At 38.4% G+C, this 23,114-nt stretch overlaps 1 protein-coding gene across 1 annotated transcript; it reads left to right on the top strand.

Moving 5' to 3' along the window:
* Nucleotides 1-11,698: 11,698 nt before the first annotated feature.
* On the top strand, nt 11,699-14,660 carry LOC107811487 (hyoscyamine 6-dioxygenase-like). The gene is made up of 4 exons (XM_016636428.2): nt 11,699-12,028; nt 12,510-12,748; nt 12,829-13,144; nt 14,159-14,660. Exons 1-4 carry the CDS (start codon nt 11,819-11,821, stop codon nt 14,393-14,395), a joined length of 1,002 nt encoding a protein of 333 aa, XP_016491914.1. The 5' UTR covers nt 11,699-11,818; the 3' UTR covers nt 14,396-14,660.
* The last annotated feature ends 8,454 nt before the right edge of the window (nt 14,661-23,114 follow it).

Raw genomic sequence — 23,114 nt, 5'->3', positions numbered from 1 at the left:
TATGATTCTGTTGAGCAGCTTTTTGACCGGGGGTTTGGTAGTGAAAGTTTAGATCCTGTTTCTGATGAAGCTCCCTTGGCTTCTTTTTCTCCTCCCGTGCCTGTGGCTCCTACTTTGCTGATTATGGTTGCTTCCGTTCCTCCCTAGGCTGTTTTTACTACTTCTATTGTTTCTCCTTCGACAATTCCTCCCCTACCTGCTCACCGTGCTGAGGTTGGCTCCTCAAGTAGGAGTGGTTCTATGAGGCAAGTGATTATTGAAGTCCCCGCTGAGGGCAACCTTTTAAGGAAATCGGGTCAAGCATATGTGTGGCTAAAGCCTTTAATTGGTCCTGTTGAGAGAGCCAAGCTAGAGAGCCATAGTTCTTTGACTTTGATGAATGACATTGTGCATGCTTCTTTAAAGGTATTCCTTTTTTCTAACTTTTACTTTGTCATTTTTCTATCTTTGGGATTCTCATTTCCTTCCCTTTCCCCCCTTTTTAGGCCAATATCATCGGCACGGAGATGATGAAAAGGGTTACCCTCTCAGAGCAGTTTGTGCATGATTATCAATTGGAGGCATATAATTGGAAGGAACAGTATGAAAGTTTTCAGATCGACATGGAATACTTAGAAGAAAGAAAAAGTACCTTGGAGCAGCAGGTGCGGGCTTTGACTTCGGAAATGGCAGTTGAAAAGTCTTCCTCTAGTCAAGTAGACAAGGAAAAGGCTCGTCTTGAAACTTCTTTTTCCGAGCAGCTTTCCAAGGCAAGTGAAGATATCAGAGAGTTAAAGGCTCTCTTGGATGCAAAAGAAGCCTATGTTGGTGAACTCGTGCAGAATTTGACTCAAGCCCAAGAAGACCTCCGGGTTTTTTCTGATAGGGTTTGTTCTTTAGAAAATTCCTACGCCTCTCTTCAAGCTTCTTATGAATCTGCCTTGGCTGAAAATGAAAAGCTAAAGAACGAAATCGGTGACTGGGAAAGAGATTATGAGATCCTTGAAGATAAGTCTGCCATTGAAGTGAGTTGGGCGTTTTTGAATTCTCGCTGTGATACCCTTATTGAAGCTAGCCAACAGAATTTTAACTTGGAATCTGAGTTAGCTAAGATCAATGAAACTATCGAGAAGACTCAGCAGAACCAAGATTTTCCTTCTCCCGTGGTCGAAGCTTCCGCAAATGTTGAAGATGATACGAGTATCCCCATTCTTTCAAGCCAAGTTGAACCCGCTGCTGTTGATGTACCTGCTTCAGTTCCTTCATCTTCTCAGTGACAAGTTTAAGTTGTTTGAATTCCTTTGTGTCTCTTTTTTCCTTTTTGGAAAATTGTGCTTAAAACCCTTGGTCTCATTTGAGGGTTTGTTTTGGAAACTTAAGTCCCCAGACCTTTTATGGGGCGATATGTATAAACAATTTTCAGTTTATGACTAAGTTCATACTTAGTTGAAGCATTTTAATATTAAGAAGTTTTTCGTTATTATTTGAACTTCTGTTTTGTTTATTCTTGCCTTTATTTCTAAGGACTTACTGAATAACTTGCATTTTTACTCTTCAAAAAATGCTTCTGTTAACTTCATGAATACTTAAATTAATCATGAATTTTATAAAAGAGGACCCTTTTATATTCTACACTTAATGAAGAAGTCGTCTCAACTTCATAACAGTGTTAATATACGATAAAAGAAATAGGAATAGGCATGTTTCTTGAAATAACTTTGACAAGTTTTTATTTGAACTTTGTCTAGTTTTGAATAACACTTTACATGTATTTGAATTACATCTATAACTTTCTCATAACTGTTTTTCTTATAACAGATTTAAAAAAAGAAAAATAAACACGAGGTTTTTATTTATAACCCGTTTCAGGACATTGCCTTTACCCTAGCTATGGTAAGGTCTTTCTTTAGGCTTAGCTCGTGACTTTGCTCTGTACTTGACTCATTCATTGAGTGAACTTTTCAGGCTTGATCTTTGATTATTTCCCAATCTTCTTTGCCTTCTTTATACACATGCCTGTGTATATTATATAGTCCCCAAGTGTTTGAGCATTGAAGTATGAAGCCTTGAGCACTTGATTGTTCCTCTCATTTGGTCCTTTCCCTGAAAAGGAAAAACATAAGGGACTCGGAAGTGCGATTATAGATGAAGACTGCTTAGCCCGTTTGAATTTCTATCAGAATAATTGTAACCCTAGACCATGAAGTTAATTTATTCCACGTGCCTTGCAGGTCATGACTCATCATTTAATACGGGCTAGCTTTTTGCCTATCATCTAAAATCGTTAGTAAAATTTAACAATTCAAAAATTAAATTTTAAAATACGTATACATAACCGTGGGTATTTCTTAGAAATAGTATCTCTTCAGGTGAACAACATTCCAATGTGAAGGTAGTATCTTGCCATCCATTGTTTCCAGCTCGTATGCTCCTTTACCTGCAATATCATGAATCTTATAGGGTCCTTCCCATGTTGGACTTAATTTCCCTGCATTAGCTGCCTTCATAGATTGAAAAACCTTTTTGAGCACGAAGTCCCCAATTTTGAAGAATCTTAGGCGTGCTTTTTGGTTGTAGTATCATTCTATGACCTGCTTTTGTGCTACCATTCTTATCAGTGCAGTTTCCCTTTTTCCTTCAAGTAGATCAAGATTTATGCACATTTTTTCGTTATTAGACTCTTTTGACGCTTGTGTAAATCTTGTACTTAGCTCTCCTATCTCAACTGGAATTAAAGCTTCAGCTCCGTAAACCAATGAAAATGGTGTTTCTCCTGTACTTGTTTTTGCTGTTGTGCGGTATGCCCATAAAAGACCAGGTAACACTTCTGGCCAATTACCTTTGGACTCCTCTAAACGTTTCTTTAAATTGTTGATAATAATTTTGTTTATTGACTCAGCTTGCCCATTACCCATCGGATGATAAGGTGTGGATGTAATTCTTTTGATCTGCCAACTTTGAAAGAACTCTGTGATTTGCGTGCCTATAAATTCAGGGCCATTGTCGCATACGATTTCCTTTGGTACACCAAATCGGCATATGATATTCCGCCAAATGAAATCTTTAACTTCTTTTTCACGCACCTGTTTGAATGCTCCTGCTTCCACCCCTTTAGTAAAATAGTCAGTGAGTACGAGCAAAAATTTTACATGTCCTTTTGCTTTTGGTAGTGGACCCACGATATCCATCCTCCATTTCATAAACGACCACGGTGCAGTGACCGGATGTAGCAACTCTGCAGGTTTATGCATATTATTTCCGTACCTTTGGAATTTATCACATTTAGCTACAAACCTTTCCGCTTATTCTTCCATTTTGTGCCAATAATAACCTGCCTTATTAGGGTTCTTACCAGTGATCTTCCTCCTGCGTGATTCCCATAATTCCCCTCGTGTATTTATCTTATTACGTATTCTGTCTGAGAAGGTCCGAGGCATCTTGCTAAGGGACCACCGAACATTTTCCGATAAAGATTGCCTTGCTTTAAGCAATATCGAGCAGCCTTTTTTCGAAGCGCGTGAGCTTTCCTCTTGTCTTCAGGAACGATACCATTCTGCAAAAAGACAACAATCTCGTTTCTCCAATCCCATGTTAAGTTATTAAAATTTACCTCATTTTTATCTAGATCGAGCACTAAATGAAACAAATGTATTACAGAAGAATTTTCATTGCTTTCCACGTCTGTTGCAGATGCGAGATTAGCTAAGGCATCCGCCTTAACATTTTCATCCCTTGGTATTAGCGTAACCTTCCAGGTTTGGAATTGCCTGATTAGATCCCATACCTTCTCTAAATACTATTGCATTCGTGCTTCCCTGGCGGTATAAGTCCCCAGTATTTGGCTAACCACGAGCTGTGAATCGCTCTTGATTACAATCTGATTAATGCCAAGTTCTCGTGCCAGTTCTAAACCTGCAATCACTACCTCATACTCTGCCTCATTGTTAGTTATAGAATGACATTTAATGGCTTGTCGAATGGTTTCACTCATAGGTGGTACCAAAATGATCCCTAAGCCTGCACCCTTTATGTTAGATAAACCATCAGCAAATAAGGTCCAAATTCCTGAGTTAGCTCCGTTGAGCACCTGCAATTCTTTTTCTGCTTCTAATTGCATCCCTTGGCTAAAATCAGCCACGAAATCAGCTAACACTTGAGATTTTATAGCAGTTCTAGGTTGGTATGTGATATCATATTCACTTAATTCTATAGCCCACTTGGCTAACCTACCTTACAACTCATGCTTGTGTAATATATTGCGTAATGTATATGCAGTTACTACCGCAATAGGATGACATTGAGAATAAGACCTTAATTTTCTAGATGCCATGATTAATGCAAGTGCAAGCTTTTCTAATTGAGGATACCGCCTCTCCGCATCTAATAAAAATTTGCTAACATAATAGATCGGAGATTGTTTACCTTGGTCCTCTCGGGCTAAAATAACACTTACCGCTATTTCTGAGATGGCAAGGTAGATGAGCAGTCTTTCCCCAACCTTTGGTTTTGCGAGCAGTGGAGGATTTGATAAGTATGTCTTCAAATTTTTGAGTGCCTGTTGACATTCCTCATTCCATTCGAAATGATCTTTCTTTTTAAGAGCAGAAAAGAATTTAAAGCAATTTTCTGATGATTTAGAAATGAATCTTCCCAAAGCTGCAATTCTTCCTGTCAACCTCTGCACTTCTTTCTTACTTGTAAGTATGTCAGGAATTTCTTCAATGGCCTTAATCTGTGTGGGATTCACTTCAATACCACGGTTAGAGACAAGAAAACCTAAAAACTTACCTGATGCAACACTGAATGCACACTTCTCAGGATTTAATTTCATATTAAATTTTCACAAAATCTGAAATGCATCAGACAAGTGTGATATATGGTCCCCTGAATGTTGAGTTTTGACGAGCATGTCGCCTATATAGACTTCCATAGTTTTCCCCAAATGTTCTTGAAACATTTTAGTCACTAGTCTTTGATATGTTGCACCAACATTTTTGAGACTAGAAGACATTACTTTATAACAGTAAGTCCCCCTGTCAGTTATGAAGGAAAATTTTTCTTCATCTATCGGATCCATTTTGATCTGATTGTATCCTGAACGCATCTAAAAAACTTAATAATTCATGTCCTGAAGTAGCATCAATTAGTTGATCTATATGTGGTAGTGGAAAAGAATCTTTAGGACAGGCTTTGTTAAGGTCTGTGTAATCTACACAAACTCGCCACTTACCATTCTTCTTCGGTACCACAACTGTATTGGCTAACCAATTATGATAATTTACCTCACGAATAGACCCAATCTTTAGTAATTTTTGAACCTCATCTTGAATCACCTGATTTTTGAAAGTTCTTTGCTTTCTCTTCTTTCATTTGATAGGAGGATACGATGGGTCTTCATTTAATTTGTGAGTCATTACCTCCGGTGGTATTCCTGTTATATCAGAGTGGGACTGATCACTGCCAACTCGACGCTACACTAAGGTAGGAAGAGCGGGTCACAATAGCTTTTACCCGATATGAGGGTCGAGATCGATTTCCTCAGGGAGCTAGTAGTGGAGTTGGATTGTTTGTCTTGCCTAGAGCTGTGTTTGTACTCCTAATGTCACTTCAAACATTTTTGGGTTTTCGAATTGTAACTATTTTTATAAAACTATTGATTAACACTAAATTATGCTATGAGAATATTGCTAAGTTGTATCTAATGGGAAGAAGGGCACTAGGGTCGTGACACTACCTAGGTGGCTAATTGACGGGTAGATGTTACTAAGGTTCGATTGACATAATTGGGGCTTATGCTATAACCGTTGCACAATTTTACCCACTCTCACACCTCTCTGTAGAGAGAGTGATTTTTCCCAATTGACTCTCTCGAGACCAAATGGGTAGGCAAATTAGACCAAGCAACTAGGGTTCAAGTAGGGTAATTACTCTCTCGAGGTCTAACCTGTTAATTGGGACTGTCATTTCTCATGAGTCCATCCCAATTCCTTGTTGGGTCAATTTTGGGGTCATAGATTCTCTTTCTCAAGAAGAGTTAAATCCACAAAGCTTGAATCAGTGTTTGCAACCGCCAATTCTAGATTAAAACATAAAATCAACCCAAATAACAAACATCCATAGTAAATCTAACATTAGATGACAACACCCATCAATTTTCCATACTAGGGTTGAGCCACAACCCTAGATAATGGGTTTAGGTACTCATGCTAGATAAAGAAATTGAAGAAATAGATGAAAACCTAAACATATTAATTAATTGCTAAAATTAAACTACAAGAATCTATCGTAAATGTAAAGAAAAAGTGCCAAAAATGGCTACAAATATCGTTCTTAGGAGCGCAGCTCACGTCTGAATACAAAAGATGACCAAAAAATGGTAAAATGTTCTATTTATACTAGGCTGAAAAAACTGGACAAAAATACCCCTACAGGGTCAGTGCGGGCCGCACTAAATGGTCTGCGGCTGCACTGGGCTCTTTGACTTTGATTTTTGCTTCTCTAAACTTGGACTCCGCGGACCGCGTAGAATGGACGGTGGCCGCGGAGGGAGCTGGCGCGGTCCGCACAATCACAACCGCGAACCGCATGGAATTGGCTTTGCAAACTTTTCATTGCTCTGAATCTCATGACTGCGGACCGCACAAAAGAGTAGTGCGGCCGCGGAGCCTTCACCGTGTACCGCGAGATATGTACCGCGGCCGCGTTGCCTCTAGCCTGGTTTACCAACTCTCTGAACCACCTAGTGCGTCCGCATTCAACTTTGTGCGGTCCGCACTGGGCCTTCTTTCCTTAGATTTCTTGGTCTTTGATACTTGAGCAGGTTTCACTCCTTTTTGAGCCGATCTTTGACATTTCGTCACTTTGTCGATCAAACCTGCAATCAAGCACAACTTGTGAGCCTTTTAGGGCTATTTTGTAACAATATATGATCAAAGAATAGGCAAGTAGGGGCATAAAACATGTTAAAATCCTAACTTATCAACTCCCCCAAACTTAAACCTTTGCTTGTCCTCAAGTAAACAAAATAAGACCCACCCCTTAAAGGAAAATCCATGTAATTCCAGCTGTCCTAAAGTAACCTCAACAAGCATCAATTAGGACTACCAATTGCCCTCAATACGGATGGATCATTAACAAAATATAAATTTTGAAAAACTATGGATCAAGTGTGACACAAGAGCATCAAGAATTGACTCATTACATCAAAGAACTCTCTCAATTACTTTGATCGCTGTGGAACCCAAACTCACACATCTTCAACTCTCCCTAAGCAAACCTCACCTTTTAGAGTATAAGCACACAAACCAAGGTTAATGGGAATTCACTTGTGTTTCTCAAGGAAAGGTCACAAGTCCTGCTCTAAGTACCATATGCTTGACCCTTATGTAAGTATCCACTAATGCGAGCGTCATCTAACTCAAGATCATATAGGGCTTTTGTGGAGTCAATATGAAGGCTTTTGGTTCAGGGTAGGAAAGGTTGTTGGTTTATATGGGTTCCATCTTCCCTTAAGCACTTCTTTTGATTTATTTTGGCACAATTCTCTTTGACTCTTTGAGTATTTCACTTCTTTTCAAGGGGTTAGAGAGACACATTGTCACTCTTTCTTATGCAAATCAAAGCATTTCTTCTTTTTCTACTTTTTTCCACACCTTTTTCACTTTTGTTTTTCTTGAATCCTGTTTTATTCTTTGCACATTGGGCTTTCTTTTTGTCTTTTTCTTTTCTTTCTTTTTCATCGCCTTCCTTCCTTTTGCTTTTGTACCTTTTACCACTTTGTTTACTTTCTTGTCTCTCCCCTCCCCCCCAAATTTAGACTTTTGCCATTACTCAAGGGACGATTTGGGTGCCAAGAGAGGATATAATTTAGAACGGGTATAGGCTTGTTGCATTGGTTCTTGAAAGAAAAAGGTTTAAGGCTCAAAAGGGTTAGCTAGGGATTATATCCTTGGTAGGCTATGGAATTGTTCGAATACTTGAGCAGGTTTCATTCTTTTTTGAGCCGATCTTTGATATTTCGTCACTTTGTCGATCAAACTTGTAATCAAGCACAACTTGTGAGCCTTTTAGGGATATTTTGTAACAATACATGATCAAAGCACAGGCAAGTAGGGGCATAAAACATGTTAAAATCCTAACTTATCAGGGACCAAGCAAAATAATCCACGTTAGTTTTCAAAAATTCAATCAACTTACCTTTCATGTCCTGGCTTAGATTGGACCCTACGTAGACTTTCCTATCAGGCCTTTGTGCAAATAACTCCATAGCCTCTAGTTCTTCAATTGTTGTCTTGATATTTTCGTTTTCCTCTAGTTCTTGAATGGTATATGGCCTTGAGTCCACATCTGTTAGCCCTTGTTCAGTTGAGGTTTGTGTTGTGGTACCCTCAACTGGATTCTATGATTGCTATTTTTCTTCGTTTTTTGTACTTGAATCCGCTACAGAGTTGATGTTCCTAGATGTATGTTGGTCCCCACGAATTTTACATATTCCCCATGGTGATGGAAACTTAATAACTTGATGCAAGGTTGACGGAACAACATCCATCTCGTGGATCCATGGACTCCCAAGGATCATATTGTATGCCATCTCCATATCTACTACCTAAAACTTTATATCTTCGACAACTCTTTCTGTGAATGTAGTAAGTATTACCTCTCATTTTGTCACGACACTGGAATTGTCGAATCCAAATAGAGTATATGCCTTTGGTATTAATTTATCTTCAGCTTGCATCTCACGTAATACTCTTAACAGAATAATGTTCACAGAACTACCTGAATCAATCAAAACTCATTTTACATTAGTATCATGTACAAGTAGAGATATTACCAGTGCATCATTATGAGGAGATAATACGCCATGCACATCTGCATCATCAAACGTAATGCTTTCTTCCTCCAAAACATGTCGCACCCGTTCCCTTGGGTAATTATGACTTTGGAAATTTTATTGGCTGATGTGTACGTCACACCATTGATGTCTTCACCTCCACTTATAACGTTGACGATCCTTTTGGGAGAAGGTGGTTTAGGGGTCTCCTGCCTATTCTTCATGTATGCTTGCTTACCTTTCTCACTGAATAACTCGGTGAGATAACCCTGTTTTAACAAATGATCAACTTCACTTTGTAAAAACCTACAGTCTGCCGTTTTATGCCTGTGATCGTTGTGAAATTCGCACCAATGATCAGGATTGCGCCTGTTTGGATTCGATCTCATCTTTTTTGGCCATCGTACCTTGTCACCCATGCTTCTCAAAATAGCTACGAGTTCGGAAGTGCTCACATTGAAAATATAACTGCCAAACCTCGCCTTCAAGTTTCTATCATCATCTCGCGACTCACGCATGTTTCGATCATTCTCAAATCTTGATGACAAGCCCGACTCTCTATTCCTCGACCTGTGATCGTACCTTTGATAGTCCTGTTTTGATCGTGAGTCTTTACCCGCTGGTCCCATGTATGGTTCGTACCTATTTTTACCGGACCTTCTTTCGATTTTCGCCCGTCTCGAACTTACCTTTTCTTCTTTTTGAGACCGTGAGATAATATCTTCCTCTATCCTCAGCTTCGTACTATACCTGTTGTAAACATCATTCCATGTTGTAGCTGGGAATTCACGAAGACTTTCCTTGAGTCGCCTCGTAGCTTCTGAGCTTTTTTCATCCAAATTACTTGTGAAGGCTATAGCTGCCCAATTGTCAAGTACACGCGGTAATGTCATTCTTTCACGTTGGAATCTGTCCACGAACTCTAGAGGCAATTCTGAGTCCCCTTGCTTGATTTTTAAAATATCTTCCATTATTTTTTTTGACTTTTTGTGCCGAGTGTGCTTTGATGAAAGAATCTGCAAGTTGCAAAAGAATTTATAGAATTTTCGGGTAAAAGAGAATACCATGTTAATGCACCCTTAGTGAGTGTTTCACCGAATTTCTTCACCAATAATGATTCGATCTCCTGTTTGGTCAAGTCGTTGCCTTTTACGCATGTTGTGAATGCAGTCACGCAGTCTCGTGGATCAGTTGTTCCATTGTATTTTGGAATATCGGGCATTTTGAATTTCTTAGGAATTGGGAGGGGAGCAGCACTTGGCTTCCAGGGTTGTTGCGAATATTTATCCATATCTATCCCTTTGATTACGGGTGGCACTCCGGGTAATTGCTCTATGCGGTCACTTTGCTCCTTGAGCTGTTTCTGCAATGTTAGTACTAACTTTTGTAAATCAGAATTGACTAAGTTACCTGGTACTCCCTCTTGTGATTCGTTGGGGGTTCCACCACTACCTGAATTAACAAGCCCAGAGCGAGGGTTCTCCAAAGTGTTGTTATTTGGAGTGGGTGCGGGTAGTGCAGCTGGTAACTGGCTAGCAAAAACCTCAAGAGCTTTATTGACCTGTTCAACAATTAGTTTTTGCAAAGCTTCATCGATAGTTTCAACATTTTCAAATTGAGCGTTTCCATTTGCATGAGATCCTTCAGGAGTGCCTTCTCGAGACCGCCGAGGAGAGCTTTGTGGAGAAGGGACCGGGGTGTGATTATCCTGTAAATTTCCCTGGAGTTGTTGGTTTCCTTGAATGTTGTCATTATTGTTCGACATGGTAAATGCAACACGGAAAGTTAAACTAAAAAACAATAGATTATTAGATTCCTGATAACGGAGCCAATTTGCTAAACAAAAAGTGGAATTTCAGTTAAAGCCTTAATTTAGAAGAACTCGGGTTACTGATAATCAAAGAATGAATAAAGGAAAGTGATTTTTGCCAACAATAAGATAACAATGTAAACCAATGTATTCAGATTGTATTTCGTATCCTTACAATTGACGCATTCTTTCCCTCTATAGCTATCTTGGAAATATGTGTTTTGCCTTTGTCATAATAAGGTCATTATAGACATTTAAATACATTAAATGCTACGTTACATAATCATTGTATTTTAATACAGATTTTCTAACATTTTTAGTATTTAATGCTCATTAAATACTGTATCTGTAATCTCTTGTGCTGTTAGATTCATTCTCCTTGATTCTTGGACTTAAATAGGTATGGGCGTTAAATCTTTTGCGTATCCGCTCGTGCCTCGTCTTATGCCTCTACTCGTATCTGTTGCAACTCGTGCCTCTTTGCCAATCATAACTCTTTGACCAGTTTACGTGTCATGACACATCATCTTCCAATCACTTTAATATATAAACTCAATTTTTCCCAATACAAGTGGCATGCGCAACTTTGAAAATAAGAACATTAATATGTTACGACATGTTAAAATACCCTAAAAAGTGTAAAAATATTATACTAACATATATAACTGAAACCCATTATGACCCATATTTAGTTCAGCATTGCACTAATCAGTATTCTCCGTATTAAAATTAAAAATGTCAATGTTTGGTAAAATTAGTTAAATATCCAGTGAATCATCTAGCTTAATTACTGATCCTAATTGTGTAAGACTAATTCAATCGTAATTTCTGATTGCTTGTATCATCCATATAGCTACGGAAATCAAACGTGTATCCTATAAAAGAAACTCCATGTACCTAAGATTCTAGTAATATTTTACCAAGGACGACAAAAATGGCCGGCTACGTTTTGTATTAAAACCACAAGTTGTTGAATGTCAAATGAACTGTAAGTAACTTAAAATCGGAATGATAACGTGAGACTGAACTAAGAAAGTGATCTTGACGTTAAAATAGTCAAGGGAATTAATAAAGAAATAATTAAGCAACTATTTGCATGAGCACTAGGCACATGATGTACTTAATTATTAATTGTGTAAGCAATTAGCTACATTCAGTGCTTGAATTTGCTAGAAGAAGATTTCATCAGGGCAATCATGGAGAAGAATAACACAAAATGGTTCAGTGTTGAATCTGTTCCTCAGTGCTATATATTTTCCTCAGAAGAAAGACCAGGGGAAGCCCTTATACCAATATGCAAGAAAATCCCAGTAATTGACATTGGAAAATCCCTAGTTAGTTCTTCAGAAAATTTGGAAACAATCAAGCAACTCTTGCAAGCTGGTCAAGAATTTGGTTTCTTCCAGGTATATATATAAATCAACGTTTCTTTATTACTACGACCAGTTTCTTTTTCAAGATAAGAGAGTATGTTATTTAAGTACTACAGGTGAATCTAAATTAAAACACGAATATATATATATATATAATCGAACATAAAAGAAATCGAACCTATTTTGACTTTATTGTCTCTATATCTTTATCCTCTTCAAAAACCTAGACGAGGGTGGAGTTATGTAGATTCAAGAGGTTCGATTAAACTGTTGAATCCCCTTAGCTTTAAGGAAAGATTCTAGTATAATGGCAAAGTACGTTCAAAAGTTGTTTTAAGTGTAGATTCAAATTACAAGTGTGACATTTTTTTTTTTTTGGTGAATCCCCTCGTGTAAATTCCTGATTCAAATGACAAGTATGACATTCTTTTTTCTTTTTATTTTGAATTTCCTTGCATAAATTTATGATCCCGCCGATGGTACTCTAGAGTGTAGACTAACAAAGAATTTTCAGGTGATCAACCACGGAATCCTAGAAAACGTTCTGACTCAAACAATGTCCACATTTGAAGAGTTTTTCGACATAGCTGGCGAACAAAATGTAGATGTATCAGCCAAGAAAGGGTGGATCTACACAGGGAGCAAGGATGAAGTTAAAGATGGTGTTCATTTATGGAGGGATAATATAAAACACCCTTGTCACCCTCTGGAGAAATGCATGCAAAGTTGGCCTGATAATCCAGCTAGCTACAGGTAATTAAATTAAAGAATAAAAAAAAAATAGTTGCTCAACTACTTTTCATCTAATATAGTCGAAAACGAATTAATTGCAGAAAAATAGTGGGAAAGCACGTAGCAGAAGTAAGGAAGCTGAGTTTGACAATTCTGGAACTGATATGCCAAGGATTAGGAATCGAAGCAGGATATTTTGAAGAACAAAGCCGGGTTCAACTGTTGTCAGCAAACAATTATCCAGCGTGCCCAGATCCGAGGCTGACATTAGGAATACCAAAACATCTTGATCCGAGTCTCATAACCATAATATATCAAGGGAATGTGAGTGGGCTTCAAGTCATGGTAGATGGTCAGTGGATGGGCGTTGGGGCTCTTCCTAATGCTTTTGTTGTCAACATAGGCAACCAGTTAGAGGTATCTATCAATTTTCTTAAACCAATTTAATTTGCAAAAGGACTAAAAATATATAAAATATGTTTTTAGTCCGAGCTGATATAAAATATACTGTCTTTAGGGGTAGAAGATTGGCAAACTTCCCTAAAATATACTACTCCATATCCGTTCCAGTTTATGTGAACCTATTTCCTTTTTGGTCCGTTCCAAAAAGAATGGCCTCTTTCTAAATTTGGAAACAATTTAGCTTAAACTTACAGTTCTAATCTTAATGTGAAGCTTTTATAACCACACAAATACTCTGGGCCCTTTTTTGATTTGTTTAGAACCACAAATTCCAAAAGTCTTCATTTTTTCTTAAACTCCGTGCCCAGTCAAACATCACATAAAATGGAACAGAGGGAGTACTACTTATTATGGTATTGGAACTATAAGAATTAGAGCAGTGTACTTTCGGAAATTTTGCTTAAATTTGAATGATTTAACTTGGTGTTCCTGCCCATCAAATAGGGACAATACAGTTGAATCATTGGTGGGCTAATAGCCTGTTTGGCCAAGCTGCAAAAATCAGCTTATTTTGAGAAGTGTTTTTTCTCAAAATTCTTGAAAAAGTACTTTTGGTGAGAAGCAGTTTATGTTTGACTAATTAATTTGAAAAGCACTTCTGAGCAGCAATTAGTGTTTGACCAAGCTTTTAAAAACCGCTTCTAAGTATACTTTTCTCAAAAGTGCTTTTCAAAAAAAGGTTTTTGGAGAAAAGCTATTTTTTTCTTCTTCAAAATTACTTTTGCTTCTCCTCAAAAATATTTTTTTTTCTTCCAAAAGCTTGGACAAACACCTCAACTTTGAAAAAAAATACACTTTTTTAAAAAAAAAAATAGTGCTTCTAGGATTGTAGAAATTTGGCCGAACAGGCTATAAATTTGAACTGCCCTTTTTTAGCAGATAGGGAAATATAAAGTGTTGCTACATGATATATTTATTATATGGACTGAACACTTCCATCAAGTGCATGTTTCTCACTTTAAATTGTAGATTATCAGTAACGGGAAGCTAAGAAGTATGGAGCACAGAGTAGTAACAAATTCAAGGGAAGCAAGAACATCGATTGCCATTTTTGTGAATCCAGCTCCCAACTGCATCGTTGAGCCTGCAAAAGTCTTGCTTAATGAATCTAATCCCCCTCTCTACAATTCCATTCTTTACAGAGATTTTATAAATGCTTCCAAAGCTTTTGGTATTCATACTGATGCCATACAAAATGAAGCTTAATTAAGTTAATGATATATTACTTACAAAGGTGAAGTCATGGAAATATTAATCTCAGCAAACGTTTGTTTTCCTGTTTTCTTTTCACCTTCTGATTGTAATGTTCGTGAAGTGATTAAGTACGTGAATAAAAAGTTTCACATATTATAAATTGATCCTTCATATTATTGGTAATATTCTTTGCCGGCTAAAGCAACAAACTTTGGACTGTTTTACTAATGTTACACCTGTGCATTAGTAATATTCTTTCGAATTCGTCACAGCTCGTCCGTGCATCTTTCGAATTCGTCCGTGCTCGTCCGTACACCTGTGAGAATATTACCAATAATATGAAGGATCAATCAAGTTTACCATTCTCGTCCGTGCATCTTTCGAATTCGTCACAGCTGGATGTTCTGCACTTTTTAGCATCCCATTGCTAATCACCTGCATCATCATTATTGTAATTACAGAGTCCTCATAGTGTAAAAATTAATTATTTTATATTGATCAGTATATACAAATTAAACTCAAAAATAATTAATAGTATGAAACTAAGAAACTGTAATTTCTGAAAACTAACCGACCAATTTCGGTCGGTTCATATGTCAAACATGATCAAACTTTTAAACCACATTAAAATTTACTATATAAATAATATAAATATAACTCGACTATAGGCAGAGGCTCGACTCCACGTGATCGTTCCTTTCGTCCTCCCCGTGATCGTTCTGCCCGTCCTCCACGTGATCGTTCTTCCCGTCCTCCATTAGACCGTCCTTACCGTCTTCTAGATTAAAGTTCATCAGTGGTGATGCTGTAAAAAACACCCTTTGATCAATACTTTGATATACTTTGAACAAGACTAATAGAACTTGTTTTGAATTCGAATAAACATTTTTGAACTTGTTGTAATTACTTGGTTTTGTGTAATGTTTAATTGAACTTGTTAGTTTAAAGTAGGCCAAAATCATATGTGACCCCCTAAACTTGTTTGGATTTTCCTCTTACATACCTTATCTAAGTTGTGTTCCAGTTGAACACTTCAACCAATTTAGATTTGTACCATTTAAATACTTTTCGTTGACATGGCAAGATGAGTGTAGTACACATGCAATAGGCGTGTGCAATATAATAATTGAGCCATTTTTATATCTCTTATCCTTCATTCTATCTCCTTATCAACATCCACCATTATCCTCCACCATCACTGTCGTTGTCGCCACTAATGTTTACCCGTAAAACGGTACAGTTACATTTATACGTAATTTCGATCCTGAAATAATAAAATAATTAAAGAAATATGCAATACTTAGCCTTGAAATGAAAATGAAATAGCAGAAACAATAACTCCTGGAGCAAGGCTTCCGGGCACAACAATAATGATAGATATAGCATAGGTTTTCCAGAAAATTCCTCCCCATACAATGATAATATAGCTCATTATTTATAGTTACACCTAGGAAATAAGACCTGGGATCAAGCCCCTCTCCAATGCCAATTATAAGGTCCATTGAAGAATGTGCAATGACATGCATGAATGCCATATCCTTTTGTAACGGGCAATGCATTAAGTGTTGTAGAATATTCTTTATTAAACACTACTAGGTGGCAGACATTTATTGTATCTTTATGAGCGTCATTCTTTCCGGTGACAAATGGAACAGCTGTCTTCGATTTTGAGTATCCCCTACCTTCGACTCCACGTGTCACTCCCTTATGCAACTATGTGGCATATCATATTTTACCTTATACAACTACCTTCACCAGAAAAAATACCAATTACACTTTAAATCCACCCAATTACCTTTCTCTCTCCCAATTATAAAAGGAAAAAAAGAAAATTAAAGTAGCTCATTGGAAAAGGAAAATCATATTTGGGTTTCAAAATATTTCGGTGAAATCATATTTGGCATCTTTGGGCAAGTCCCAGACCAAATTTGTCGTATTTACCTCGTAGTAGCTATCTTCATTCAAGACCGAGTGCATCAGTTGTACTACCGTCTTAGACTCTGATCCCTTCATCTCCATTGATGAACTGAGGTTAGCTAGTGCATCTGTTTCTGCATTTTCTTTCATCGGGAAATAAGTGACCGACCACTCCCGAAATCGAGCCAGCAGAGCCTGGACCTTTACCACGTATTGTTGCATGCTCTCCTCTTTGATTTTGAAGATCCCGTAGACCTAATTTACCATTAGTTGTGAGTCTCACTTTATTTCTACGACCTCAGAGTCTAGTCCCCAGGACAGTTCGAGTCTTGCAATCAAAGCCTCATACTTTGCTTTATTGTTAGTTAAAGGGACTGTTCTGATGGCTTGCCTTAGGGTTTCTCCTAAAGGTGTGGTTATTACTATGCCAAGACTAGACCCTTTTATGTTGGAGGCTCCGTCCGTAAATAAGGTCCAAACTCCCGATGTCAATTCGGACACCATTACTACCTCTTTGGTTGCTAGGGGCAGTAATCCCGGACTGAAATCAGTCACAAAGTCAGCCAAGACTTGTGATTTTATCGCAATCCTTGGTTTATATTCTATGTCGAATTAGGACTTGTGATTTTATCGCAATCCTTGGTTTATATTCTATGTCGAATTCACTCATTTTGACGGCCCATTTGGCCAACCTACCCGAGAGTTCGGATTTGTGAAGGATGTTTTGCAGAGTAAATGTGGTCACTGCGGCTATCGGGTGACATTAAAAGTAGGGCTCAGCTTCCGAGCGGCAACTATGAGATCTAAGGCCAGCTTCTCCAAATGCGGGTAGCGAGTTTCTACTCCCGTTAAAATTTTAATAACGTAATAAATGGGAGATTGCGTACCTTTATCCTCACGGAACAAAACTGCACTTGTCGTTACTTCCGAGACTGCGAGGTAGACCAATAGTGTTTCACCTTCCTTTGGCTTCGAAAGTAACAAAAGGCTTGACAAGTACCTTTTCAAATCTTTCAAAGCTGCTGGCACTCTGGGGTCCATTCGAAGTCATTTTTCTTTTTGAGCAGTGAAAAGAAATGGTGGCATTTCTCTGATTACGGGGAAATGAACATTCTCAAAATAGCCAATCTCCCTGTGAGCCTTTAAACTTTTTTCACGCTTGACAACTAGTTTGGGATGTCTTTGATGGCCTTGATCTAATCGGTGTTTTCTTCAATCCCCTTTGTGACACCAAAAATCCTAGGAAATTGCGAGAGTTGACCCCGAACGCGCATTTCTCGGGGTTAAGTTTCATGTTATGCTTCCTTAGGATGTCAAAGATTTCTTGTAGATGCTTAAGGTGGTCACCTGCATTCAAAGACTTAATGAGCATATCATTTGTATAAACTTCCATAGATTATCATATTTCCTTTTCAAACATCTTGTTTACGAGCCGCTGATAAGTGGCTCCGCCATTCTTCAACTCGAAGGGCATAAAATTATAGCAATATGTGCCGAAATTCATTATGAACGAAGTCTTTTCCTGATCCTCCGGCTTCATCTTAATTTGGTTGTACCCAGAATAAGTATCAAGAAAACTCATTAACTCGTGCCCGACAGTCGCATCGATCATTTGATCGATGTTTGGTAGTGGAAACGAGTCTTTCGGGCACGCCTTAATCAAATCCTTATAATCTACACACATGCAAAATTTATTCTTCTTCTTAGGAACTACTACTACTACATTATATAGCCTGTCTGGATACTTTACTTCTCGGATGGAACTAATATCAAGCAAGTGAGTTACCTCTTCTTTGACGAATTTGTTTCTGGCCTCCGGAATAGGACATTTCTTTTATCTTACCGGACGGATGCTGTGATCCAAACTTAGCTTTTGTATGGCCACCTCCATTGGGATACATGTCATGTCCACATGCAACTGCGCAAAACAATTGGCATTATATTTAAGAAATTCGATAAAGCCAGACCTGAGCTCATGGTGCAGTCCTGTCCCAAAGTGGAATTTCCTTTCCAAGAACTCTTCGAACAATGCAACTTGCTCGAGGTGTTCCGCCATGGATTTTGTTGCATCAATCTCTTCTAGTACCTGGAAATACCTTGGCACCTGATAAGATTCCTACGCTTCCACCCCCGGACTAACTTCATTCAATCGGGAGTGGGCGCTGGTTACTATAGTTGCTATACCGCGCCTCCTTCCTTTTGCTACTGGAGAACGAAATCACGTTCATCTCTCTTGCCGTCAGTTGGTTACCCCTTATCTATTTAATATCTTCGGGCATTGGAAGTTTCAACAACTGATGATACGACTCTCATCTCGTACAACCATGGTCTTCCTAAAATAGTATTATATCCTATATCACCGTCCACTACTTCGAAAAGAGTTTTCTTTATCACCCTTTCGGCGTTGGTGGGGCAACATGATCTTTTCTCGGTTGTAACGCTTGAGAGGTTGAAACCGGCGAGGAGTTTTGTGGCCGGAATGATGCTTCCAGTGAGCTTGGCTTGCTCTAATACCCTCCATTGTATGATATTGGCTGAACTTACTGGATCCACTTGAACACGTTTAATTTTAAAATCGAGTACATATAAAGTGATGGGTTTTTAATGTCTTTGCCTTATGTTTCTTATGTTTTGATGATCTGACAAACTTATTGTGAAGAACCAGATAGAGAACCTAACCCACATAGTATACATTTCAACTGAATAATGTCCAGTCTGAAAATCAGCAAATGAATAAACAACCACAGGGAGGAACACAATGTCTAGTCTGATCTCCAACAAATGAATGAACAACCATAGGGAGGAAAACAACATGGACCTGGTGACCTGGTCCCTTAGGGTTCTCCGACGGAAGTACAAGTCAGTGACTGTCCGCAATTATTATAAAGAGGAATACAACAGGGACCTGGTCCCTTAGGGTTCTCTGACATAAGTACAAGTCAACTATACAACTGGAACGCAACTGCACAGAAGTGACTGTGCTGACAGTGCAGCAATCACTTCTTATTGGGAAGAAGCGTGTACCAAGAATTGACATCACTATCCATTGTGATGTCTTTTGTGATATAACAACCTGGTGCAAGGCACAACATTTTCACTTGTGCATTCAGTGATATTCTCTCAAGCATAACAGTGTTCATTAGGCATTGAAGTCACTGGTGCATCAACAACAAGAAGACAACTCCACTAAGGATCAGTTTCTTAATGATTTTATGTATATCCATAGTGGAGTTGTAATCTTGTTATCCGTTCTTCATTGTATCTCCTATCTTACTTTCTTAGAAGCTTTGTCTTAGGAAAACCAAAAAATTCGTAAACTTCTGAGTTTATGTTGTGACTAGGATTAGTCATAAGTTTAAAGTCTTTGTAACTAGGAGAGTTATAAAGTGGCTTGTGGTGAGAGCATCACAAGTTAGTTTAAGTCTTTGTAATAGGGTTATTGCAAAGTGGCTTGTAATAGTGAGATTGTAAGTTAGTGAAGTTAAAAGCCTACAAGTGTAGGTCGTGGTTATTTGATCCCCTTGTGTGGGATTTTTCCATGTAAAAATCTCTTGTCTTCTTTACTTTCAGTTTCATTAGCATTCTCAGTATTATCTTATAGAGGACCAGGTACTCTACAGTTTGGTGGACTCATACAAACTAACAATTGGTATCGGAGCGAGTTCTTTCTAAAAGGTTATCATCTAGAAAGAATCTCAATAGCTGCTCCACCTAACTTTGAGGAAGGAACTACTCAGGTTAAATAATCCAATATTGACATGCTCACTACAGAGTATGAGCTTTTCAGGATAAAGGATGATGAGTCTATACATGATATGCACACCAGATTCACATACATCATAAATGAGCTTCATTCACTTGGAGATGTTATTCCCAGAAACAAGCTTGTAAGGAAAACCCTCTACTTGGTCATGGGAAAGTAAGGTAAATTCTATCACTGAAGCTAAAGACCTATAAACTCTAACCATGGATGAGTTGATTGGTAATATGAAGACATACGAGATGAAAATAAAGAAAGACAGTGAAAGGAGAGAGCCGAAGAAGGAAAAGAACCTGGTACTTAAAGCTAAAAGTAGTGACTTAAGTGATGAAGATAGTGACATGGCCTACCTTACTTAAAGATTTCAAAAGATGGTTCGAAGAAATGGTGGTCTACCAAAGAGGGGTAGTTCAAGTAAAGCACGAAACAATGATCTCTGTCACAGGTGCGGAAAGCCAGGGCATTTCATCAAAGATTGTCCACTCATGAAACAGGAGCAATACAAACAAAATCCTCACAAAGCAGCAAAAAGGAACCTGGTTCCAGACAAACGATTCAATTGAAAAAGAGGTGCTGAGAACATTGTGAAGCAGACTCTTGCTACTTGAGAAGATTCCTCCAGTGAATCAGAAAGGGAACCAGATGCAGAAATTAGTTCTATGATGGCAGTGGAAACTGAAGCAACGAAGTATAACTCACTATTCGCTCTGATGGCTCAGTCTGATGAGGATGAAGAAGATGAAGACAATGAGGTAAATTTTAGGGATGTTCAGAGAAATCTGAAATCCTACTCTTCTAAGAAGTTAAGGTCATTAGCCAATGTTTAAATTGATGCTTATTATAGCCTTGATAATGATAAGGAGATCCTGACCTTAGAACTAGGAGAAGCCGAACAATCTTGAGATGATCTGGTGGTCTGTGCAGTAGACCTAAATGAGACTATAGCTAATCTTGAAAAAGAAAAGGAAGCTCTAAATGAAAAGATAACTAGTTTAGAAAATGAGAGACATGACTTGATGGTTGTGGTGGTTTACTTGAAGGAAACAATAGAAGGTCTCAGCAAGGAGAAACACACCCTAGAAGAAAAAATTTCTGCTACTGAGCAAGAGAGGGATGATTTCTTAGTAATAATCACTGACCTAGAGGAAACCATTGAGGGACTCAATAGAGAACATAGGACTGGGATTCTTGTAAGGGAGAAAACTCCCTACAACCCTCACAACAAGCACGTCATTGTTCCTGATAACTGGCTGTGTACCCACTGTGAGAACAATGGGCACTTCAAAGAAAATTGCCAGGCCAGGGTTCAATCTGTTTAGAAAAACAAAGTATTTACTGACAAAGTGACTACTAACAAGGGACCAGGTACCGGTCACAAGAAACGGATATTGCCTGCATGGAGTAGAAAAGCCCTTATCTATCCCTTTTATCATAACAAGGGACCCAAACTAGTTTGGGTTCCTAAATCTAACCCATAATTTGCATGTGCAGGGAATAGTGAGAGGAAGTGGACTACAATGAACCAAAGACAGTGGATACTCAAAGCACGTGACTGGAAGCACCATAAATTTCTTCTCACTAAAAGCCCTGCAGGAAAGGAATGTATCCATTGATAAAGGGAAGGGTACATTCTCAGTGCTGGAAAAGTTGGAAAATCTCTCTGTCACTCAATTGAGAACGTGTACTATATGGATGGCCTGAAGTACAATCTGCTGAGTGTCTCTCAAATCTGCGTTGAAGGAAACAAAGGAGAGTTCTTGTCAAAAGAGTGAACAACTACCAAACTGGTGACTGGCAAGGTGGTCGTAGTGGCCAAAACGAAACAAGAACATCAACATTGCTGATTTTGAATCCTTACAAGTTGGTGATATGAGATGCTTGAGAAGGACCTGGTTCGTGGTCTGTCAAATACAAGATTCACTTGTGCACTGGTTCTTAGAACAAAGGATGAGACTTTCAAAATGTTTAAGGGCCTCTATCAAGAAGATCCAAGTGAAGGTAAAATTGAAGGTAGTATGCATCGGACCTGACCACGGGATATAATGTAACAATGCCAAAATTTGATGAGCTTGTAACAAAAATAGAATCATACACAACTTCTCAACACTAAGGACTCCACAGCAAAATTGTATTGCTGAAAGAAAGAACGGAACTGGAAGACATGTCATGGACAATGCTCATCGACAATGGAATCACCAAGAATTTCTGGGCAAAAGCAGTAAATACTACTTTCTACTTGGTGAACAGGTGTATGATCGGGTCTCTCCTGAATCAAAACCCACTATGAGCTGCCAATGGAAAACAACCAAAGACAACTCATCTAAGAACCTTCTTAACTGAAAATGCCATGTTCTCGACAATGAGAAGGACCAGCTTGGGAAGTTCAATGTAAAAGGCAAATGAAGGAATCCTTCTGGGATACTCTCCATAAAGTAAAAGCCACAAAGTCTACAACAAAGGGCACACTAAGTGGAAGGAAGTGCTCATGGGGTATTCAACAAGACACCTTCCTCTAAACAAGGAAGAAACGGTGATGATCAATATGATGAACCAACTCTGGTCCCTGGGAAATATCTGAGGTTTCAAATAGGGAGGCTGATATAATGAGTAAGATGAAGGAGACTAGTGAAAGACAATGCAACATCATCTTCCTCTTCTCACAAGGAACCTGGTACTTCACTTACTACTACTGAAGCTGAAGAAAGAGTGGAGATGCAGCTCATAGCACTTCACAAGCAACAGAACAAAGAGTGTGGGGAAATCAAATTAACCTCCCAATATCCCCTACCAATCAAACCACAGTCCCAAACTGGAAACACAAAAGCTCCTATCTATGTGATAATTTAATCACTCCCTTTTATTCTAGAGTTAGATAAATATTTAAAAACTCAAAAAAAAAAAATTCTTAGTCCCTTCTGTATCTCCACTCTAGAATAGAATCCAAAGTCAGGTCCTTAGGAATCCTACTTGAAGTCTGCCCAAAGAAGTTTGAGATACCTTAAGGGAACTCAGGACTTGGTCCTGTATTACCCCTCAGGTGACTGTTTTTAATCC

The sequence above is a fragment of the Nicotiana tabacum genome, chromosome 22 (assembly GCF_000715075.1).
Source record: "Nicotiana tabacum cultivar K326 chromosome 22, ASM71507v2, whole genome shotgun sequence".
Lineage (NCBI taxonomy): Eukaryota > Viridiplantae > Streptophyta > Magnoliopsida > Solanales > Solanaceae > Nicotiana > Nicotiana tabacum.
Note: the sequence above shows the minus strand (reverse complement) of the source record. Positions and strands in the feature narration are given on the sequence as shown.